The 20,777-nt window shown below is 39.5% G+C and overlaps 1 protein-coding gene across 3 annotated transcripts in view; it reads right to left on the bottom strand.

Annotated features, from left to right (window-relative positions):
• The window catches only part of pacrg (PARK2 co-regulated), a 156,466-nt gene extending 143,186 nt beyond the window's left edge, over nucleotides 1-13,280 (bottom strand). For all 3 annotated transcript variants that reach the window (XM_085257133.1, XM_085257134.1, XM_085257132.1), the window contains exon 1: nucleotides 13,058-13,280. In XM_085257133.1, the coding sequence (XP_085113259.1) occupies nucleotides 13,058-13,129 (72 nt within the window). In that variant the 5' untranslated portion in view covers nucleotides 13,130-13,280. The remainder of the gene's footprint in view (nucleotides 1-13,057) is intronic.
• Nucleotides 13,281-20,777: the final 7,497 nt, after the last annotated feature.

Here is a 20,777-nt window from a genome sequence, read left to right as displayed (position 1 = left end):
TTATTCAAAAAACACGATTTCTACTAAAGTCATAGAGATTTACTTCAGTATCATTCTCTTACAGTGCGATCCATTCATCTAGCTACCCACCTTCTATTCAATCACTCCTCCTACTTCTCCACCTCTTGCTCTGCATTGCAGGTTGCTGATGCTCTGACAGTGAAACAGGTGTCTAGGCTATTAGTATGAGTCTTGCTGCGCCACCTCCTCTATCTCACACCTTTGATGACAGGCATAAATCAAGGCTGTGTGAATGAGGAATAGTAAATAACGGGTTTGCTACAATAGCAAACTGTGTGCCTCCAGTCTTGTTCTCAAACACCAGTGATTTAGCTTACAGTCAGCATAAAAGATGTCAGAAACAAACCACACCAGCGCAATCATTGAAGAGATTATTTTCCTGTTCATTTAACAACAGCAGAAGTTCAATCTGAGCAGCACATTCTCCTTCACTCATAAAACACTTACCCATTACGGGATGTGCTACGTCATCCTCTCCCTCTTGAATTTTATCACTCTTCTATATCTTTCCCCTCAACTGCCTTGAGTTTCCTCTCATAAAAAGGCTGCCTGACTCTCCTTGGCTTGAATTTTTATGTCTTTCTCTGGCCCATCTCAGAGGAATATTGTCAAGGTAATATGATGATGAACCTTAAGACTCCTCATTAAATCACTCAGTATCAGAGCATCAACTAAAAGTCTAAAGTGTTATCATAAAAGTACAACCAAGACAGTCCAGACGACCTCAAAAAGAAAAAAGGCGGCAGGGAATTTCTTTTATCTTTTATAACTGAAGGTCTTAGCCACAATATCTTACATTAACACTCACATCAGCATCCATGTCACAACCTTGTTCAGACAGCCAGACAGACAGTCCAAACAAAGTCAGTTAGATTCAACAACACTAAAGAGATGGGTGTCAGAGTGGCAGATGGAAAGTTGAGCATCTGTCACTGTGCTGAACCATTTGGCTGAAATCAAAGGGAGATGAGCTCCTTCAAAGGACAGGCAAAGCCTTGTCTGAGGCCAGACATGCTCTGGTGTGCTCCGAAGATAAGGGCCAAGAGGTTATATTGCTTTTCTTCTGTCTCTCCCTTTGTTCTCCTCTGTCTTAAGGGAGTGGGAGGGATAGAGGGAAAAATACAGACAGAAGTAGAAGAGAGAGAAAGGTAGAGAAAGGCAGAGAAGGAGAGAGAGAGAGGGGGAATGAGTCATGAACAGGTTGCCTGTCTTCTTCTGCTACAGCTTGGCGTGTTGATCAAACACTCGTTAGTGGAATTTGCTTGGTGTTTCCGGACGACGATCGTAATGAGCAGAAGTGGCTGGAGCAGAGGGGGGTTGCTGGGCCGTGATGTGGATCACTTCTGACACTATCAGAGTACTTTTCCCTTCCAGCTCTTCCCTTTCCCTGCCTTCTCCAGCTTGCTGCAGCAGAGCTGTTGCCTCCAGCACACCTTCAACTGGGAGCACTTCAGCTCAGCTGGATGTAAGGCATGAGCTAAATAGCAGAGTAATCCTCAGTGGAATTTCGAAGGGAACATACACACTGCTTCTAATCTCAAAGGGTTTGCAGGTTTACTTTCTTGGCACCGGGTGAAGAACACCACAGCCCTGGAGCACCATCTATGATGTTGGCTGCTGTGCTTTTTAAACTGCATCCATTGCGCTGCTGGTGCTGCTTTGCTCTGCCCTACCATCCCTTTTCTCTTTACAGAAAGCATCTAGTTAATAAGCATTGTGACAGACACATTCTTTTACATTTAAACACATTTGTTTTCTAAAAATCATAACATGGTTTCAATTGCTGTGTTCCACTAATGGATAGCAGATTTTGTTATTGTCCTTGAGGGGTTACAGATAAAAAGGCATTTTTGGTCTCTGTGCTGGTCAGCAAAATTCAAAAGGTCAGGCCAATGTTTTAGCGAGATGGAGATTTTCAAAGTAGGGGGTGGCGAAACAAAGGCCACCACTTGGTATTATTGGATTGGAACAACTGCGTTTGTCAGATACATTGATTTTTTTTGCCACTGGTCCCCATTATGTTGATGTAGGCAGTATGCGAGCTGTCACATCTGACCCTGTAGTCAAGTTCATAACGCACACTTAACATCGGACAATTAGAAGACTCAGAAGAGGCCATTCTCCTCTGGCAAGGACAAGTCAGTGCGACGGGTGATAATGATGGAGGATGTGTGTATGTCATCTAATATCTCATCAGTGTACCACACTTGATCGCATCCTCATTTATATTAAAGTTTGTCCCTGTCACAAGCAGGTATATTCTAAATGCACACACACATAACAGTATGACTTAATGTTGAGGTAAAATTATGAATACTGTTTTCAGCTATGAAAGAGTTCTTAACTGATAATGAGCCAAAGCACACGCTTAAAAAAGATGGCAAAATGCAGACAAACTGGATTTTAAAAAAATGTGGTCACAGACTGAAACTAATAGTAGTTTAATGGGCACACAATGTACACCACTCAAATCCTGCTGAATGGAAATTAACTATTTGGAGCATTTCTAATTATGATTTTAAGGACTGGTATTTAGGTCATATAAGTCACATAAAATAGATTATTATGGTTTATGAGTAGCACCGGTATATGCCTGGAAATGTTCTGACCATGCCATTCCTCATGACACCAAAGATGAAGGACTTAAAGGAGTGAGCAGGGACTGCGGTGCGACAATACAACCTTGTCCAAAAGAGGACACCGGAGAGAGGGTGCAGCTTCTGAAATACTGTCAGTATAACATTTTGGATGGCTTTGTGCAAAGGAATGTAGCAAAAAAAAGAAAGTGAAAAGAGCACTGCGATTTAAAAGGTTTATTTAAAAGGATTTATTTCTTGCTTCCTTACTGTCAGTCATTTTCAGATGTCTATCATGAAGTAAATATTTTGAAAGCTGCTCAAAGCACAGTATAAGCCCAATCAAGAAGGTTTATTGCATAAACCAAACAGCAACTCAAACAGAAAAACACATTACGTGAGCAAAAGCTAGCATTACGCGACATGTTAAAGTTTCACAGTCAGCCACCTTCACTCTGAACCACCACACACAAGCCTACTCATTGCAAAATAGAATTCAAATCACTGATTTTTTTTCCCCCTCAGACAAACCTGTAAATCTGACTTGCTTATGTAATCAAGCAACCTTGCAACTCTAGGCAGTAGCATGAAAGGTTCTGGAAGTGGCTACTTAGTGTGGTTTATCCATTTGCTTCACATGTGAAAGATCCTTGGTTTGATACTTGGAAAAAAAAACCTAGTGCTGGTCCCAGGCCTTGATAAATGGGAAGGCTGGCTCAGGAAGGATATCTGGAGTGAAAACTGTTATTGTTTATTGTTCCTGAAGCACAACAAACATGTGGTAGACTCAGCAAAAACCTGCCAAAATGGGCCAGGGACATGGTACTATGCAAACAACAAAGACTGAGTTATAACTATAAGGAAAAGGGATTTTATTTTATGGCAAAGTCTGCAAAATTGTTTTTATCAGATTTTATATATACGGTTTTGGGGATGGCTAAAACAGTTATTAAATAATGTTTTAAATGAATTTTCCACAATTAAGTGTGAGCAAGGTCTTAAAGATGACTGTTAAGTGACAAGGACTTCTAAAAATACTTTAGTTTATCCTAGGAACCACAAGTAAGCAGTTTGTGTCTAAAAAATAACTCCAATATTCCTCACAATGTGACTGGAGGCCAAGGTAATGCCTTCCAAAGTAAGCATCTGGTTAGAGGTCCTGCAGGCCTTTATGTCTTTAAGATATTCTTGTAACCTAACTAAATAGAAAGACAAAGCTGGGTATAATTTGGATATCAATGAAAATATATGTGTGAAATGATCAGGACCCACACAGTGTTCAAGTGTCACTTCTAAGCACCTTTATTTTTAAATACTGCGTTCCCACTGCTTCTGCACTGTATATATTCCACCGCAAGGCCAGCTTCCCAGCTCTTTAAACACCACACACTAAAAAGGGGCAGAGTTCATTAGTTGTAATCCCTCTCACCTGTCCCCACCGTCTTCCCGGCACAGCCTCATGAGCCTACTGTACCACCCCTCCACTGCCGCAGAGCCAGAGACCACACCCGTGCCATGCCTATGTCTTCTAATAATGCTACCTAAGCTGAGCATGTACCATGTAAACAGAACTGGTTCTTCTGGTGACCCAGTGGTTATCACTGACTGATTTCTAGGCCTGCTTGATTGGGGTTTTATTAATCAATTTTACAGTGACTTCCAGCAACTTCCACTCACAACCATTTGGGAGAAAATCAATGTGAAAGCTGTAAAATACCCTGTCTTACAGCTTAGAACAGACTTCACTGGCAACATATTAAGCAAAATATGTTAAGAAAACACATTTTATGGTGATTCCTGATCATTTCTAGCAATTTTGTACCTAACGAACAAAAAGAAAAAAAAACTGGCTGTTTTTATACAAGGACACTGCTCATAGAAATGGCGTAGGTCTAAATGCCCTCAGTGATGGTTATCACATGACATAGGGCTAATTAACTCTTGAGCCGAAAATAGGGGCCCTGCAAGGAGCAATAAACATTCGCTATTAAACGCTATCTAATTAGAATTCAAGCTACAAGGGCATGAAGGAGAACATAACAAACACAGAGGCCAGTATAATTGTCAACCAAGCTGAGAGGAAGGCAAACATAATAGATATAATCAGCTGAGCACTTCCTGTAAGGTCATGATAGAATGTTGTGGAAATACTTCCACATATCTGACTGAAGTTTACTGACGGTGTTTTTCCTCAATCGCGGAAAAGGTCACAGACATTTCAGCAGACGTGCAGTTCAGACGCCATGCTATCAATTATAACCTAATCTATTTGTTGATACCTGGCGAGAGAACATGAATCAGAGAAACTGCTTTTTGTAAGTTCTGCCAAATTTACCCTGAGCAGGAATGTAGATTTTCAATGTGATCTAAAATCCAGGATCAAAGCAAAGTTTCAAATGGGCATTGCAGAAGTAAACTTTTTTTCTCTTTTAAGGTGACTTTAAATTAGCGGCATTTCATGGATTTCATCTTTATATAATGCTTAAAATGTATTGTCATTTCTATGCAGTATTTCATGCAAAGAACAACATACTAAGTTATGAGGAAAACTGTAAGATGTCCAAGTCAGCCAATGTTTTGTGCGCTTAAGACCTTTAGGCTCCGTGGTTGATCGATAGTAATGGAAATGCCAGCAGGCCTCCAGAGTCTGTTGCCAATTTAACCTTTTTTGTACCATGACTCAATTCTTCCTCAAATAACCCAGCTGTTTGCTGGGATGGACTGCAGGCTTGTGGTGCTGATAAGATGAACACACGGGAGCGAGGGAAGGGAAAGACGGATACGGAAAAATAGTGCATGTGTCCCTACAAGTACTGCTGGTTTAGAAAACATTTCCGGGAGGCAGTTCAAGTGTGGCGGCCAAGCAGATGGGTGAGGACATCCAACTTTGCTCAGTATGCCTTGCCTTGCATAGGCAAGACACAACACAGACACAAAATACCTGATTGTGCTGCATGGGCAATTTATGGCTCATGCTGGGCACATTATGAGTCTCTGTGTCAGTAAACGTGTTCAGAGTGATGGGGAAGAATGATTTTGATGGCAAGTGAGAGTAGTAAATAGGCAGATTCATCTTCATAAAAAATTTCAAGGATTCAATCTTGGTCAAAAAGGAAAAAAACTGCTGCTATCGTTTATCTGAAATAGCCTCATTTTTATTTCAGACTCTTATTGTTGTCTTATTGTGTTTGCTATGATTATTCCACCCTATGGTGTTTTTCAGTGATTCGGGTTTAATCATTTTAAATCAAGCTTTAACTAATGCACATAAAGCTATTAGAAAAACTTTGAAATCTTCTAAACAAATCAAATTTGAGACAGCATTTTAACCAAGTTTACATCACATTTTTAAAGTGAGATTACATTTAATCGAGTTGTACTGAAATTCTACATTCATTTAAAGCCCTAATCAAGGATCAATTCGAAGCTGTCACTTGTTTAATTTGTTCAGATGGATTCATTTATTACGATGACACTCTGGGGCTAGAGCATCGAAAACAAATAGCTAAGATGTGCATATACACATCTCTGACACACTCTCTACAAAGCATCCTTCCAAACTATCCACTAAAGCAAATTACTATGATACAATACAATTAAATCAAAATGCATCTATGCTCTGTTGCTTTTTAATTTACTGTCATTATTATTTAATTGATTTAGTTTACGATTTAGAGTGCATATGAAGTAATAGTCTGATAGCCCATTGTTTCTCTACATAAATGTTTTCATCTCCAGAGTGCTGGCTGGTTGAATAAAGGTTCTGAAATGAAAGAAAGAGAGAACAAGGGAGAGCAAGAGAATAGCAGGGGAGACTGTATAAGGGGCTGAGACATCTGCTCAGGTATATAATGATTATGCTGCGGGGGAAGGATAAGATATGGAGGTCACGTTTGCTGGCATGGAGTATCCTATCTGTCCCCTGAGGTTAGTGGGGTGAAAAGGCAGGATGACGGCAGGACTGGGGGATTGGAGTTAGCGGATAGTGGGGAGCCTTGTATGAGTCTTGGGGACACTGTTTGCTGGCCTTGGTTTTACCACAGAGACCAAGTAAGCAGTAAATGAGTTGTGATTTTTCAAAATCTATCATCTCAGCAATCTGCAGAGCCTTGTTACACAAAAGTTGAGGTTGGGCTCTAGTGTAGATTGTATCAATTTGCCCTCTAAGGTGAACTGTGCAGCAGAGCATGAGAGGGTTGTGTTCATGTACTTGAACATGTATTACGTTGCAGAGATTCAGACAGGTGACATATTACAGGAAAAACCAACATTAACTGTCGCTGTAAGGTGTTGGATGACCACATGGATTTGAGCCCCTTGATTCTTCTTCTACTTGCAAGGATGCAACACATTGTTTCCAAAAGACATGCCATCATTTTGTGTTTCATATGTTAGCCAAAAATTAAAACTTTTTAAAACTAGGTGGAACTGTAGGGACACACTGAAGATGCAGCTGGTTATTGTGCTGTTATTTCTTTAAGTTTATGAAGTATTAAGTATTAGTTAATCTGAGAAAGAGTGGTTGCACCTAGGGCTGGGCCATATCATACCGTTCATGGTATGATATGGCCCGTGGGGGTTGCACTAATAAAGTTGTGGAGTAGGGTATTTTGTCTTGCGTCAATTATATCGTCAGTTATATCGTTATCGCAAATTTTCAAATATATATCGTGATAAATATTTTTGGCCATATTGTCCTGCCCTAGTTGCACATCCTTTGGCACGTCCCTTGGCACACGAATCTCCAGATTTAGATCTTGATTTTGTGCAAATGTAAAAAAAAAAAAAAAAAAAAAAAAAAAAAAAGGTACCTCCAAAAATTGCCTGGTGCTTTTTAAAAAACTTTATTGCTCATAAAAGAATCATTACTTTAAAGCAGGGGTGTCAAACTCAAATACACAGTGTGCCAAAATTCAAAACTGGAACAAAGTCGCGGGCTAACGTTAATATTTATTGAATTATATTTATTCCTCCAGATATAAGAATGAATCTTTTCTTTCTCAGGGCATGACAATCATCAGAGGTCATATATTCTACTCTAATTTAATCTTCAGTATTCGATAAATCAATACCCAACCCAGAAGACAGATCTGTGAGCTCAATAGTTATTGACCAATGTTTTTATTTTCAGAATGGTATTCATGCAGCGAGATGTAATAACATGCCCTGATTAAACACCTTTGACTGGTTGCCCACATCTCTGACTCTGACAACTCAAACAAGGTTGACTACAGAAATCTGCTTCTACCAAGTATATACATAGTTACTTAGTTTTGTGAATCTCCAGAATTTCACTGCAATACTTGCTCTGTCATTCCATTCAGCCACAGCATAGGTGATGAACAGGAGCTCAAAGTTGAACCAAAAACACCTGAGAGGAGGAATTGACTGTCCTCTGGGCTCAAGCAGCTTCTCCTTATGACAGGGAAGAAGGTGAGGCAAAGGTAACGGGACACTCTGCCACTCAGAACAACATGTGCCACAAAGTTTGGAATCATAATCCCAAATACAGTTCATAGCTCCACTGTGCGAAGCATTAGCGCTAACGAGCCAGATGCTAACTGTGTTTTAAAACGGTTGAACGAAAAACTAAGCTCTAACTGTTAAGGACTGATTACACCTGTGCCAGATATATATAAAGATATATGTAAAGAATGTGGTGGAAGAGTATATTAATTATTGTTTTCATGCTTTATTTCTCTTTTATGACAATATTTTATGACAAAATATTTCCATACGATGCTGAAAATAATTTGTGATGTGTATCATTCACTCACACCATTTTTGGGGGCATTACTTTCCATGTAAAGTGTGTGTAGTCATATCCATTCATTTTTCTGCACTGCGCAGCTGTTTGCAGTCGCTCTCCAACCTGTTATTTTTTTCTTGGTTTTTTTTGTTTTGTTTGTTTTGGGTATTTCTTTTTGTCATCAAGCCAGAATAAGCCTCTGACACAGAAAATAACAGCTTTGTTGCCCTCTCTGTATGAAGCGTACAGTGACGACCTCCCACCAGAATGTAAAGTGCATCTTGTTTCTCTTTAAATGCTTGAGGATGAATCACTGGAAAAAAGAAAAAAAACGGTGGAAGGGTTTCAGGGGCCTGTGCTATTGATTCAATTTCTATAACCACAAATACTTTAAAGCATAATAAGCCTATGCTTCAAGTCCCCATACCCTTTCAAGGCTTGAAATGGCCTTGTCGTTACCTACAAATCACAGCTCTCCGCAAAGCTGCCCTCTCTGGAGTGAAATGTCCGTGACCACGGGGGACAAAAAAAAAAAAAAAAAACAGGGAGCAAGAGACACAAGCAAGCCCCTGAAAAATGTAATGGTTTTTGTTGAAGATTTAGCCAGTGGTATGCCGGTGTGCGCGCATCATTCATGTTCCAGACACAGCAGATCCTCTGGGGAGATGGTGAATATTAAAGGGCTTTGCAGGAGCCTTCCTCATGAAAGCTCTTGACAACAGATTTGTTTATGACCTTCAAGAAAGGAAGAACGAGTCAATGATAGCTCTACACAGCCTCTTTTGCATCTCAAGGTGGACGCGGCTACAAAAAAATAAAAGGCAGCTGTGGCTTCAGGTTCAAGTATTTGTCGTTGTCATCAGAAATGTGCAGCCCTTCTGCAAATATTCATCACATATAGGCAAGATGTCTCAGACCTGAGAACCAAAAACCATCTGACAAAATGTTTTAAAATGATGCTCATATTCATTCAAGAATGCCACACTTTCCAATACAGTACCATAAACGGCCATGAACCAACTCAAAGCTGTCAACATAACAGCTTTACAACAATAAATCTAAATGTAAGGAATTCTTTGAACTTACAGATGAAAGAAAAGTTTTCATTTTTTTACTAATTCAGCATGTCATTCAGCATATTGTCATGTTTTTTAGTATGCACCCTTTAAGAAATAAGCTCTAATGAAGAGCTTTGTGTTCTCTAGGAAATAGGGCTAATTGTCAGAGCGTTTGGGGGGAAAACAGTCAGATTTAAGCAAAATATAAACATTGTGGTTGCCTCTGACATGCTTTGCCTTTAACCAGCTGCCACTGCCTTTGTGCCAACCGAGAACGACTGTAAAGGCAACAATAGCCCTTTGAAAAGGGACAGGTTTTGTTTTTTGTTTTTGATACACCCTGTATTTACAATGACAGAGCAGACGCTCCTGAAGTCAGGAGGGAGGGGAAGGTTGTGGGATCATTTGGCTGTTTGCTTTCAAAAAATATAGTTTACTCTTGTTGGCTTCTACAAACGTACACCCTACCTTTAATGATCCTTTTTGTCTGGCAGGTAGGCCAAGACCCTGACTTTTAACAAGCTGGTTAAAGTGCAGCCTGAGCACTGAATCATTCCAGTTAATCTTCCAGCCTTGCTTGACTCTGGAGACTTTTCGTGGGTGAACTGGAGCAACTTTTATTAAAGCTACATTTAAGTAATCTGACAATGTGTGACTATGACACCACTGCTTGTGTTTAAAGAAGACCTATTATGCTCATTTTAGCTCTGAATTTTTATTGTTGGACTAGAGTAGCTTTGCACTCAGCATTCAAAATGAATCATTACTTATGTTGTGCTGGTCATTGGTGCAGTTTATCCTTTGTGTGAAACACACATTCAGCCTTTTACCAACTTCCTTTACATTTGCTTCCATTTGTAAACAGAAGGCTTGACCAATAAGATCACCCTTTTTGGGATTTCTACCTTTTTTGACATAATATGGACCCAAGAGTAAAAAAAAAACTGTAAAGTGTTAATTCTGGCCTCATTCTTTGAAAGTTTGACAATGTTTTAATTAAACAAGCATAAATGCATATGCATGGCTATATGTATACCACATACGTTTGGGTCATTATTATGCATCTGATTAGGCACACTGTTCTGCATATAGTTAAAGCAATGAGTCTATCTGCTTTATCTGCTTAACATAAGTCTATGCATTTCACTGTTATTTCAGGGAACTGATAAAGAAAAGTAATTTAAAAATGTTTAAAAATATTTTAATACACTGTTTTTTTCCTTTGCCGGGCACTGAAATTGTTTGTGATGCAGTAAAACCCCTGTATATGTCACTGAAATAAAAGGAAAGACATTTAAATGTTCAATGTGAGACATCCCAGAATAGCAAAGCACAGCATAACTTTACTCCTCAGACACAGTAGTTTTTGGAAAACTCATTACAAAGACTCCAGTAAACTATAAGTTATTTAAGTAAAATGATATGGAGTTCTGCACAAGACAGCAGTCAAGCCCAAATAAAATTAGATTTGGATTTAAAATAATAATCTATTTCTGGCCAGACAAAAACTAGTTTTACTGACCAATCAATAAAGTCCATGAAGTCAATAGAGACTAATGTCTACTGCCATACAACCTATTACACGTTCCTGATCCATCTTCATTTGCAGTAAATGAGAAGAAGAAAGTCTTTCTTTGGAAATTAGTCAAGCCCTTCAACAGTTTAACTACACTTGAGGTCCCAAATAGGGACTTCTCGACAAGGAAATCAAGATTCAGGAGGTTTCTTGTTTTTCTCAGTGTAAGACAAGAGGATGTACAAAAATAAATGCAGTTCCTTTTCTATTTGTAGCAAGGCAATCAAAAACAAAACTATAAGCTTTTAAGCTCAAACCACGTGCTACACACAACTCCACCACCCCACAAGCCCGTTAGTCTATAAAAGGAAAATGCTGTTATAAAAAAACAGCATTTGCATTTTTCTTAGCACACGGTTTCTGCGTTTCATAGCATCTAATCATTGCCATATAGCTTCTGAATGGGCTTTATACGTGTCATTTTAGTCCATAAATGTTATTGGATAATTTTAGAGTTCCCAAATGTCCATGTTTGTGTGAAACCCACTCAGGCTTGTCTGACCAAAAGGGTTAGGCACACACACACATACATAGAAGACAGATACAGTAGAATAATGGTTGAAGAGTTTGTTCAGGCATTCTGATTTTTCCTATTGCTACCTCAACTCTCTGGGTTGATTTGCGCACAGAGATTTTGACGCAGAGCAAAAAATAACAGACCATGCAATTTCTGGAAAAATGGCGGTAGGATTGTTGCTACCACCAGTCTTGACTCTGTGGCTTGCTGCAAAAAAGTTGGAGATAAATAGGTAGACTGAAAAGCTGAAGAGAGATAGCACTTGATATTAAAAACATAAATCAATAGGGGGTATTTATTTTGAAAATCTGTACCCCCTAAAGTGGATAAATGTGTATAACTGAGGTCTGCTGTTTTCAAAATTATCTGAGTATTGTGTTCATTGTCTGAAGTTAACTGTGGCTGCTTTATTTTTCTTTTAAATTTCACAGCATGAACGCATCATGATAACATCCACTAAATAACTGAAGACATTTATTTAGAAAAGGTGAGACTCCTGTTCAACTCTTATACTTATCCGGGCTGTAATCAACAGCAACGCTTCCTGTGTGAAACTGTGGTTTTTTTAGTAGATTACAAAATTTTAAAGCATATTGGCTATTCATTAAGGGCTGCAATAGGTTGGCGACCTGTTTAGAGGGTACCCCTACCTCACACCCCTATGACAGCTGAGATAGGCTCCAGTCCCCCCGCAACCCTTAAATGGCTCAGTGGAAGAACATGGATGGATAAAATGGTCTTCTTTTGATCAACTGTGTTCTTTTATTCTGAAAATTTGACAGTCACCTGTTCCCTGCTGTTAGTCACTGCCAGGTTCCTTACTGCTAGTTGTCCATCAGTATGTGTGTGAGAAAGAAGCAGACAGGAGGCTCTTTGAATTGTGAATGACAGCTTAAATAGTCTAAAACTGCAGTATGATCTCAGCTGGAATTAGATCAATATCTTGAAAACATTTGTTTTCTTTTCCCATAGCGTTTATAAATAACTTTAAATTGGTTAAAATGTGTCTAACACCATTTATAGCAGATCCCTATAGTCATATTTAAGCATTTGTCAGACAGAGACAAACATTTGTCAGGAGGTAGTGCAGATTGTCCACTAATCAGAAAGTTGTGTTATGTTTAATGCTAGACATAGCATTTAAAAGGATAGAATAAAAGCAGTGTGTCAAAGAAGTGCTCTGGGTGCTCAGTTATAGCAGAAAAGCGTTATATAAGTACAAGTCCATTTACTATTTAATGTAAAGAAACATGACAAGTACAAGCCAATCGCGAAGAGAGGAGATTCAACTAGCCAATGAGGTGAATTAGATTCAGTTACTTCCTGAATATAAGACTATATGCCAGTTCTCTCCAGCTGTAGCAGGTAAAGTTACAATGATAATGACATTCAATGTGACTAACTGTAACCAGCTCTATACATTCTTCCGTAATGGGCTTGGCACTTCTCTCACAAAATTGCTTATAAAATGCAAACCGTAAATTCTCCATCCCTGGGCTTCCAGGATGAACGCTCCCCACTGCTATTATAGCTAGTGCTAACTGAAACAACTACACTCACCACTGCGTTCTTCAAAGTGGCCTTTACGGTGAAGCCCTCTGCGTTTAGCTCCGTCTTCCTCCTCATCGACATTGCCACAGCTTTTATTGGTGGAAGTCCAAATTAACGAAGGGCAATGTTGCTGCAATTACTAATTATTCTACGCGGCTCTAAAAACTTGACGCCTGTTGCGTTCTGTAGTGGTTGCTATCAACTTCTGAGACGCTTAGACCCGGTTGCCCCGGAGACGTGTGCGCCTCCTTGTTACCATAGAAACTATGGGGCGCCGCTGAAAATATGCAGATCAAAGTGTCGTGGTTAACCAGGGGCTGAATATTCACAATAATAGATTTAGGTTTTTTTTTTCCCTTAGTAATATATAATGTTATTACGATAATACTGTTACAGCGACGAAGGAAACGAGGCTACTTGACCTTACTGGAAACTCAAAAATAAAATAAAAATGAGCTATTCTTAAATAACTTATTTTTAGTGTGTGTTTTTTTTCATGATGGACATTAGATGGTTCATTTCAAGAGCATGCAGATATAGTTTTTCCATGATTAGAAAACATGTTTTTTTTTGTTTTTTTTAATAAAACAGAGTTTTTCATGGTGAAGTGTTGAGGATGAATTCAGTCGTTGTGAAAAATTCTTATAAAAGATACTGCTCGATAATTTTAAAGTCCTTCAGGCTCAGACATCTCTCATCCTCATTAATGCTTTTATCTGTGATGTTCTGGACCTGTTGCAGAGCCTTGGGTTGTATGGGCTTGTGATGTCTACAATTGCCATGACTTTTATTCCTCATCTATGTTAAAAACAACTAAAATGATCAGCCTTGGTTTCCTTAAGAGGTGGGGTCATGTCTGAGCTTTCTTACACCAGTGTGTAGATGGGATGGCAGCATGACTGGTTCTTTACTATTCTGAGCCTCACCTGTTCCATCTCAGCCATACTGATGCAAACAGGGGTGTGTATCTTGTCCTCCTTTCTTCTTAGTTCATCAACCAGCCTCTCAGTTTTGCTGATGACAAGCAGTAAGTTCATCAAAAGTTATTGATTTGACAAACTCTTACCACTCTTTCTGGTTGATAGGTTAATCCACAGTCTTCAATATAAAGGGATAATGCATAGTAAATGTGCATTGAATGGGTCAAACAACCCGTCAAAAGATCTACAATGTTGTTGATGTCAGTAAGTCAAATTGGTGTTCTCATCGCTTCTTTTTAATCTACTCTGCTGCAAATGTCAAAAAGCTGACCTGCACTCAAACAGGATGACCTGTCTTTTCTGTGCTCCTGCCACAACTCCCAGGCCACTTCAATCTCAGACACACGGGATCGATAACACCCTCAGCTCATCATGCAGTAGACGGTCATCCAGAAGTAAATACTTAATGATGCTCTTTGTCTGGCAGGTAGACCAAAGCCCTGACTCCCAATAAGCTGGTTAGAGAGCGGCCCGAGCACTGAATCATTCCAATTTAGGGATGTGGCACTTTTAATCTTCCAATATCGTTTTTGCTTCTGGAGACTTTCTTGGGTGAACTTGTGCAACTGTTATTAATCTTCAGTGCACAGGCAATTTCTCTAAAAGCCCCTATTTGTTTTTTATGGCTCCATTGAGAGAGGAGGGTATAGCAGCAGGGAGGGAGACTGTAAACAAGGTATGCAGGGTAGGCAAGTTATGTCCCTGTCAGCATTCAATGCTGGTCTCTCCTTCTTTCTCCACTCCCCCCTCACCATCTCACTACCTCACCACCCAGAGGATTAAAAAGAGGAAGAGGGGAGTTTTCAGAAAGCAAACTGAGCAAACTGGAGCGTCAGCATGAATTCAGCTGGACTGAGAAATGATTGTTCAAACAGCGCTGGCTGCGCTATCTCACTTTTCTGAGTGTGCTGAGAGGACTGGAGCTGGTCTTTTTTTTAATTGTAGAAACAGACCTTTCAAGAAAGGAGCGTAAAAAAGAAAAATATTGCTAGTTCATCTTGGTACATGTATGTAAATGTGCATCTGGATGTCAGGCTAACAGTGTGGATCAATACACGGGTCAAGGTAATATCTCAGCTTCTTACACCCTGTTCAAGGACACACACACTGACTGCAGTGACATTGACTGACACAGAGAAAGCACATTTGCATTTCTTTTTTACACTAATGATGCATTGTGGATAACCATATGGTTTGGCTGGTAGGGAAAGAATGAGGGAGACACATCAGCATTAAAAAGGGACCGCAATACATTCTCCTTTGATGAGTATGTCTTTATTTTTTATGCATCTGCACTATCTTCATTGTCGTGGTGTCCCCGGTTTGATCTCCAGCTCATTTTCTAGGCCACCTTCAGGCTTGGCAACCATTGTCCACTGTGTGAGAAAACAGCAATTATGATATCATTAGAGAAGAAACTGGTACCTACAAAGCACAGGACCCAGAGGGGGCCAGCAGACGAATCTCAGTAGTAAAAAGCGACAGCAGAGACTTTGCTGCATTGTCAGTTGCCCCCCAATTACAATGAAACAAGACAAACAGCCATTAGAGTAGGCCATTAGGCAGTAGGGGAGAGCGCCCAGGGCCTTGTTGGGTATAACACTTCATCAGGTTGTGAAAGTCACACAAAGCATACAAGGTATGTGGCTGAGATAAATGCCTTCCACTGTAGGAGTGAATCTGGATAGTTGCATGTTCTATTTCCCACCGTTACATTTTTATGACTATTAACTAGACATGAAAAATACAACCCAAGCTATATTTATGTCCTATAGAAATACTATAGAAGAGATATATTAGATATTAAGACCTAAAAAAAAAGCGAAGTTCAATAGAACTGCACTATTTTAATAACTTGGTTAAGTTCAATAGATAATTTAGTCCTCCCAGTAGGAATATCATTAAAATATTGCAGTGATTTGTGTCCTGATCTCTGCCACATCCTTACTTCTTTCCCCTCATGTTCCTGGTGTTTCTACCTTTGTTTCCAGCATGGCCATGTGTGTATCTCTCCCACAAACTGTGTGTGTCTGTGTGAGTCTGTGTAGTAAGGACATGGCAGAGAGCAGGACACAAATCACTGCAATATTTTAATAACATTCCTGCTGGGAGGACTAAATTATCTATTGGACTTAAGAGTGCTATTAAAATAGTGCAGTCCTATTGAAATTGATCACAAGTAGAGATTTTCAGCTTTTAATAAGTCTAAGAATCACAAGCCCAGAAGGTTCAGAACAAGTGCACTGAAAAGTAAACATCAGTAGATATAGCTTAGGTGGACTGGGGTACAGTTTTAAGCACCAGAAGTCCTGCTTTTATATTCCTCTGCTTTAATAGTGTTATGAGCTGTATGTGAAAACAAACACTGATAACTTCTTTGGCAGAACAGTGTCCTAATGGCCACTGAAACCCCAGTCTGAAGCCAGGTGGTTCTGTTTGGAGTTTGCATGATGCCAAATGGGCAAGTCTATTACCTGGTTTCTCTCAATATGGAGGGCCACTGTGTTTACTCGCCAGGTGCCCAGTGTATCCTGGAATAGGCTCCAGCCCATGACCCTGACCTTGAAAAGTTTAGATATGAAATGAAATAGTACGACTGACTGACTCGATAAACATCCATTCTCTCACTCCAGAGGAGTTTTTAACGACATGTAGATGTGTTAGAAAAATCACTTGCATAATGTAATGTGTTCTTCTGGACATAAGGCTTCACAATAAATGTACTTATGCATTACACCAATTTTGAGAGGTAGGAGATGAACAAAATATATTCCACTGAAAATAGCTGAACATAAATGGGTTTCATTTCTTGAAGATAAAAAATAAAAATCTTCAGGGAATCTTTAACTAATCTATGCTGAGCGTGGAGTGTCTTCAGTGTAATACAAAACTGTCACCACACCAGGGGAAGGGGGGTGAACTGCTTTTGGAGAATGTGAGAGAAGCAGATTTGACCAGCTTTGACTGTTCCCAGTACCTTTTTCAGCCGGCACCGGGACTGTTTGATCACTTTATTCAGTAAAGACATTAAAAGCACACAAGTGAGTTTGTGTATCATCATTGTAGTCAGGTTGTGTTTGACTATTACTGTGAACTATGAAGATCAGACCACACTTTTTTACTAGTCTTTTTCTTGAAACTGTAGCTTCAGATGTCTGATGTGCTGATACTGCCCAAGCTTCCATTATGACCATGACGTAAAAACAATTTATAAAATAATAGATAAATAATCCAATAAAAACACCAACCATATTCTTTAATGGGGAAGCTTTAGAGCACAAAGTTTGGAGAAGCGATGGATTACTGGTGTAATGCCCCTTTTGTTCTGATCTCTTGAAAATGCCTCTCTGAAAGCCATCATCAAATACTGTCGTAAAACTGCAAATGTCAGAAATACCCTAAACACAGCACTGCGAGCTTTGTTTTTGTACCAAACAATAGCAGTTTGGGTATCCAGCCTGTAGTCTGTTATCCCCAGAGCCCTGATAAATCCAAAGGCATAGATCTCTTCAAACGGCGGGGCAGTTGCCGAGAATACTTGATATGGGCACAGAGTTGCAAGGCCTCAGTCACAAAGCCACGGTGTATTGATCTTCATGCATTATAGAAGCAGCTTTGAGGCCAGCTGATATTGGAAGTCATGGCTTGCATCCCCGAAGAGCATACAATCTAACATGCCCACTGGACCATCCCAGCAATAATCGGACACATGCCCAGATTATAAACATATGGGTAATAAATTCTTTATAGTATCAAAGCACTCTGGTTGATAAGTGTTCTCCTGATTATTTTTCTCGTTGGTAATACAGATTTTTGATTCACATGTGGCATGTTTCTCTTTGATACTGTCAAACATCGACAGACTTTAATCTAAACAGATTCCGGGTCACTGGGTCACAGCGGGACTGCTAGACTTTTTCTGCCTGAATCATTAAAGTAAATGCATCAAATGCCACATGCCTCACAGTGTGACCTCGCTGGTGGTGCTTTCAGCAGCCTTGGCAACACCTAAGTCTCCAGAGAAAGCAGCTTCACTGTCGCCCACAGGTCAATGTCACACGAACCTGAATGTGTGAACAGTGACACCAATGACCCCACCGGGACAGCCAGCTTCTTCTCCCCACCACTCCACTGTGGACTCAGTGAAGTGCGGGGAGTGAAAGAGAGCGAGGAAAAGGGATAAAGGAAGTTTGATATTGACAGAATCTGCTTTTGAGAGCTCATCTTTAAGGGTCAAAACCACCAGCTTAATGTGAATAGAAGGCCAGGGTGAATGATTTCAAATGTATTTTCACTTTTGAAATTCTTGCTTTATGCTGGCGTGTGAATGTGTGGGTGAGGAAAGGTGAGCTTTTTTTTTTGTCAATACTAAAAGCCTTGCCACTAACTGTCAGATGATGAAATTTCAAGGATCATGCCTGACATGCATTGCAGTTTTCTATTTTTCTTCCGCTTTGTTTTGGTTAACTAGTGGATGTTGAATGTAATCAGATGTAATTGAATGTAGTCGAATGCAGGCAGGCGTTGTGTTTTTAGAAAATATGTTGAGTTTAAGTCTAATTTGTAGCATAAAAACATGTTTAGGAAGCGGAAATTGTGTTGCCTTGTTACTGAAAGATTTTCTTTTATCTCTTTCAGAAGTCTATGAAAGCTTGTTTCTGTCACTGATTGTTATTATTTATTTCATTGCATTTATTTTTTGTTTTCTACCATTTATACATACGAATTTTGGGTTATTTCACATTAGACCACCACCAAATAATATAAAAATTATTTCTAGTGTTTTTGTAACGAGTATGTGCAAGCTATTTAACTAAAAAGATATTTTAAATGGTAAAATTTCTAGAATTTCTAAAATATTTGTGTTTTATTTTTATTTTTTTATGTTAGATGGTCTAATAAGTGTGTTAAGCTCTAGATTAAGTTAAAAATGTAAAGATGTTAAACCCAAATTTGGGTAAAAAGGAAAAATCAGTGGTCAAAGCTTACTTAGAAGACGGCTGTTTCTGTAGATCATAATGTAAGTCAACTAAATGTTCAATCACCTGCTCTTCCTGTGGGTCTGAGGCTCTCGCAGTCTCAGCCTGCATGTGTGTGCAAGTGCTGGTAGCAAACAGAACGATATGTCACTCGTTATGCAGTCTGCCAACTGAAAAACAACATAATCACAGTGAAAGCGCGATGTGACATGGCCAAATCAGCTTTAGCAGATCCTGACTTTAATGCACCATTTTGTTTGTGAAAGAAGAAGAGGAAATGTAAATATTGACAGCAAACAGTTCGATAATGATCTAAAAACAGGATTGTGGATGATAAAACTTTTCCGCCCATAAATTACATTTTCAGATTTATCCGCGTTTGCGTAAGTCTAACACATTGTACACAGTTTGATAGTCTACATTTTGTTTTAATCAAACTATTCATATGGATCCTGCTCTTCGTCATTCACAACAGCACATGTGCATACAGAACATCCCCGTGGCGACAAACTGCGTACGGCGGAGCAAATGCAATTTGGTTTAATTTCGGAAAAAAATAACAGCAGCCTTCTCATTCACCTGACTGATCTGCCTGTGCTCGCTGTTTAAAACATTCAAATGGAGAGAGACAAGCATTTTATAAGGCCTGTATTTTTAAAAAGCAGATTCCCCTAAGTAAAGATGATACTGAGAATCTCATCAAATAAGGGCAGATGGAGGTAGTGAAAAGGGGACAAGAGGAGTGTGTGTCCCCCCCGAGAGAACTGGAAAAGTCATCTCTGCTCACATCACATCTGCCTCTCTTTTCCTGGAGCAGGAGGCTTAAAGCCTTCCTCTCTGGTGTTTCTGACATCTTGGCTCTGTTAATTGCAACATTTGCAGCCGTATTGGTATTCAGGTTAGACCCTGGGAACAGATGGCGTTTAACTTTAAATATTATTAACACTTCCCAGAATTCACGGCACTGGGTGTGGGGGTTATGAGGACAAGCAAACATGCAGGTGAAATGAGCACAATTAATCTACCAGCATCAAAGGAGAAAATACAAATTGGGGTTATTTTCCAAGTGTCACCACTTGCTTTGATGCTTTTTCTTTCACAACCACCAGCGTTTCTATTTTCACATGTTTAATCTGTGCATCATTATTTATGTTAAGAGTAATTTGTTATCTAGAGAAGGCAGCAAATATTGCTGATGACACTGAAGAGATCCCTTTAATTAAAGGAATAAAAAAGTTACCTTTTGGATAAGTGAATATGTCTTCTTAGAGCTAATGGGGAAAAAAAGTGAAATATTTTATTTGCCCACTTTGAAAGTCACAAAATCACGAGTACACTTACACGCTACGCTGACAATGAGAGCATGACATTCAAAAATGTCTTATTGAAGGAGGGAAAAACGACTCCGAAAAGCCACTGTTACTTTTACACAGTGTAGGGCAGAGTGGCTGCTTTTGAGGACAGCCACAGGGGGAGTAGAGTGTGTGTACCTCCGTGTGTGTGTATTCATGCAAGAGTGAGTAACTATATTTCCCTGTTTGAGTGTATTTGTGTTTCTGTGTCTGCTTTTGTGAGGAAGACAGAGTGAACTCCTTTTTTTTTGGATGTATGTGTCTGTTCCAGTGTGTGGGAGTGTTTGTGTACCAAGGAAAGGAACAGAAGCAAAAAAAATAATACACCAATATGAGTGAAAGAGGGCGATGTTCTTGAGCACGCACTGACATGTCACATCGTATTTGTCACATTTGAAGGGAGAGCACCCCGTAGTCC

Source organism: Mchenga conophoros, linkage group LG19 (assembly GCF_057382185.1).
Source record: "Mchenga conophoros isolate Kocher_MC1m ecotype Shallow Benthic linkage group LG19, M_conophoros_male_GT1.1, whole genome shotgun sequence".
In the NCBI taxonomy this organism is placed as follows: Eukaryota; Metazoa; Chordata; class Actinopteri; order Cichliformes; family Cichlidae; genus Mchenga; species Mchenga conophoros.
Note: the sequence above shows the minus strand (reverse complement) of the source record. Positions and strands in the feature narration are given on the sequence as shown.